The sequence below is a fragment of the Condylura cristata genome, unplaced genomic scaffold, assembly GCF_000260355.1.
Source record: "Condylura cristata isolate star-nosed mole 26May11 unplaced genomic scaffold, ConCri1.0 scaffold00038, whole genome shotgun sequence".
NCBI lineage: Eukaryota > Metazoa > Chordata > Mammalia > Eulipotyphla > Talpidae > Condylura > Condylura cristata.
In genome coordinates this window covers 7563959-7566923 of record NW_004567139.1, presented here as the reverse complement: position 1 = coordinate 7566923, position 2965 = coordinate 7563959, and the positions used below count along the sequence as shown (strand labels likewise).

Genomic DNA, 2965 nt, shown 5'->3' with positions numbered 1-2965 from the left:
GGTGCCCGGCGCTGCCGCTACCTTCAGGAGCCGCGTGAGCTTGCTGTCCCGGTAGTTGATGTACTTGCTGCTGCCCTTGTCGCTCAGTGCGTTGATGCAGTTGCCCAGGGCCAGCAGGGAGCGGTTGATGTGGGCACCCTCCTTCATGCGCAGCCCGCGGTTCTGCGTCTGGGGGGCAGAGCCGTGACCGCGGCCACCCTCGCTCCCTCGCCTCGACCAGGAAGGCCCCCAACGGAAGCCTTAGGGCGCCGCAGAGCCTGGCCCCTCGCGCGCTGGCCCCGGGAAGCCCGGCACGGCCGAGGACGAAGCACGGGCAGCCACAGGCCCAGGGCGCCCAGGCCGCTAGGGGGGAGGGAGGCAGGCGTGTGTGCGTGGGGTGGGTGCAGGTGCGCGTGTGTGCGTGTCTCCTCCCCTGGCCTTCGAGGTGGCGCCCAGGCTGGCAGGCTCTGCCCTGCCCACAGCTGCCCGGCCACACCTCTGCCCAGCTGCTCCCCAAGCTGCCCCCGGAAGCCCTCAGGCCGCCCCGGGGTACAGGAGTTTGCCCACCCCGATACTCCCCCACGCTGCCCTTCGCACACGCATTAGAGCCAACAGGGACATGGCCCAGCCTCACCCCCCCCAGGTGACCTGAACCCCCAAGTTTGCCTGCAGGCGGGCGGGTGACCCCGCGCCCGTTGCTGTGGCCCAGAGCCAGAGCCTCCTAGAGCTGGCAGGGGGGCAGCGTGGGAAATGGGTGACGGCCTCTCCTCCGGGGCCGGGCCGGCGCGGCCTCTCCGGCCCCACCGTCCCCTGCTGCTGGCCCTTCTCTGGGGCAGCCGGTCTCCTTCCCTGGAGAAGCGCCCCACATACTCCTCCCCACAAGGAGCCCCGAGGGCTTCTCCGGGACACCCCCCTTCACCCTGCCCCTCCTCCTCTGGGACACTCCGAGCCCCTTGGGGGCTGCGGCTGGTGTCCCCGCTCCCCGGAGCTGGGAGGCTGGCACCCCTCCCCTCCTCCACTCCCCAAGCCTTCCTCGCCAGCCCCCCGGGAGGCGCCGCTCCCCACCCAGCACCCCTACCACCCCGAGAGGAGCTGGCTCCCCGGAGCCCGGCCCCCCAGCCCGGCGCAGGCCTCACCTGGGAGGCGCGCTCGGAGCCGGCCAGGTCGATCATGAACAGGCGGCCCTGCCGCACCTCCTGCAGGACGCTGCGGACCCTGCTGCGCTGACGCACGGCCACCTGCAGCACCGCGTGGGAGCGGGAGGACGTCCGGTTGGCCGCCGTGGGCTCCTGCGTCCTCTGCCGGTTCCCCTTCATCAGCAGCTGCATGATCTGGGCGGGCCGGCGGGGCGCCCTTAGGGACCTGGGGTGCCCCGCCCCACCTGCGGCGGGGAAGGGCCAGGCGGTGGGCAGGCGGCCGCTGTGCGCTGAGCTCGGGGTGCCGGCGGGCCCCGGTGAGAGTGCCCGTCCAGCGCCCACGCCGGGGCGCGCCTCCAGCTGGCGCACGGGACTCACCTCCTTGGCGTTGATGGTGGAGACCTCGGTGATCCCGGCCACCTGGATCACCCCTTTGGAGTCCTCCCTCAGCTCCAGGTACCCCAGCGTGGGGTTCAGCAGGTCTCGGATCATCTCATTGTAGATCTGATGGGACGGTGGGGCCCGGGCATTAAGTCAGGGCAGGAGGTCGGCCCGGCCCGGGAGCTCCAGGTCCCTTCCGTCCGTGCAGTTGCCTCAGCCTCAGCCTCACCAGGACGCACCTGCTGCCACAGCCGAGGGCCTGAGGCATCGGGACCGAGCGGGGCTCCCTCTGCGGTGGCTGGGCCGGGCGGAGGGCAGGAGCTGCCCACGGCCAGCCCGGCTTGCTGCTACGCGACCCCCACCGGCCTCGCTCCCCGCCCCCAGGCCCGACAAAGTGCGTCCGAGGCTGAGCCGACGCCATGGGGCGACGCCATGGGGCGGGAGCGGCCGCTGGCACCGGGGCCTCTCTGCCCCTCCTCGCTGCCGCCCAGGAGGTTACCAAGAGGGAGCCGAGGGGCAGCCAGGCGCAGAGGGTCCAGCCCCCGGGCCCTCGCCTCCTCCGGCTCCGTGCCCCTGCTGGGCCAGGGCTGCCCAGCGGTCGCTCCCACAGGTGGGCGCCGGGGCAGTGGCTGGGCAGCGAGGGGGCAGGTTCAAGCCTGCCCGTGTATGTGCCGTTCTCGGTGGCACCCGCACACCCGGAGGGAGCAGGCGGGGCTGACGGCGGCTCTGAGGAATGGGCCGGGGGGTGGCCAGGTGAGGCAGGAGCCGCTGGGAGGGCGGCTGGGCCGGGGAGGGGCTGCCCGGCCGGGGTGCAGGGCTTGGGTCTGAAAGGAGCCGGGTCCTGCGTTTGCATGCCCGCTCCCTCACTTCCGGTGTGACGCAGATGGACTGCCTGACCTCAGGCTCTTCTGAAACAGGTGGCCAGGAATTCGTGTGGGGGTGAGCACCCCAGGGACTGTTCCCAGGGAGGTGGCCGGCCCGCCCACGAGTCGCTCTCCCACGCCAGGTGGGGGCTCACCTCCAGGTAGGACATGGACACCTCGTACTCCATGTCGTTGCTGGTCTCCTCAATGGCGCGGAAGAGGTCGTTGAGGGTGCGAACGTAGATGCCCGGCTCGTGGTCTGTGCCCAGCATGGTGTAGGTCTTCCCGCAGCCTGGGCAGAGGGTCGGTGAGCAGGGTGGGGGCCGTGGCCTTGGAGGGCAGGGCTCCTGCCCGCCCGGGCCTGTCCCCCAGGCGAGGCCCACCCAGCTGGCCGCGCAGGGGCGGAGGGCAGGGGGCGCCGTCCTCGTCTGGGGAGGGCCTCTGGGGCAGCCACCGTCCGGCCTCACCTGTGGGGCCGTAGGCAAAGACGGTGGCATTGTAGCCTGACACGACGCCTTCGATGAGGCTCTTGGTGGTGGCCTGATACACCATCTCCTGCGGGCAAGAGGGAAGTAGTCGCAGCCAGGCACGAGCCGGGGGGCACCC

At 72.1% G+C, this 2965-nt stretch overlaps 1 protein-coding gene across 1 annotated transcript in view; it reads right to left on the bottom strand.

The window, feature by feature from the left end:
- The window catches only part of KIF19 (kinesin family member 19), a 24947-nt gene that overhangs the window by 8666 nt on the left and 13316 nt on the right, over positions 1–2965 (bottom strand). Inside the window, exons 3-7 of the mRNA XM_004693368.2 lie at positions 2827–2914; positions 2515–2651; positions 1494–1619; positions 1116–1310; positions 22–168 (exon numbers count right to left, since the gene is read on the bottom strand). Coding sequence (XP_004693425.1) covers positions 22–168; positions 1116–1310; positions 1494–1619; positions 2515–2651; positions 2827–2914 — 693 coding nt within the window. The remainder of the gene's footprint in view (positions 1–21; positions 169–1115; positions 1311–1493; positions 1620–2514; positions 2652–2826; positions 2915–2965) is intronic.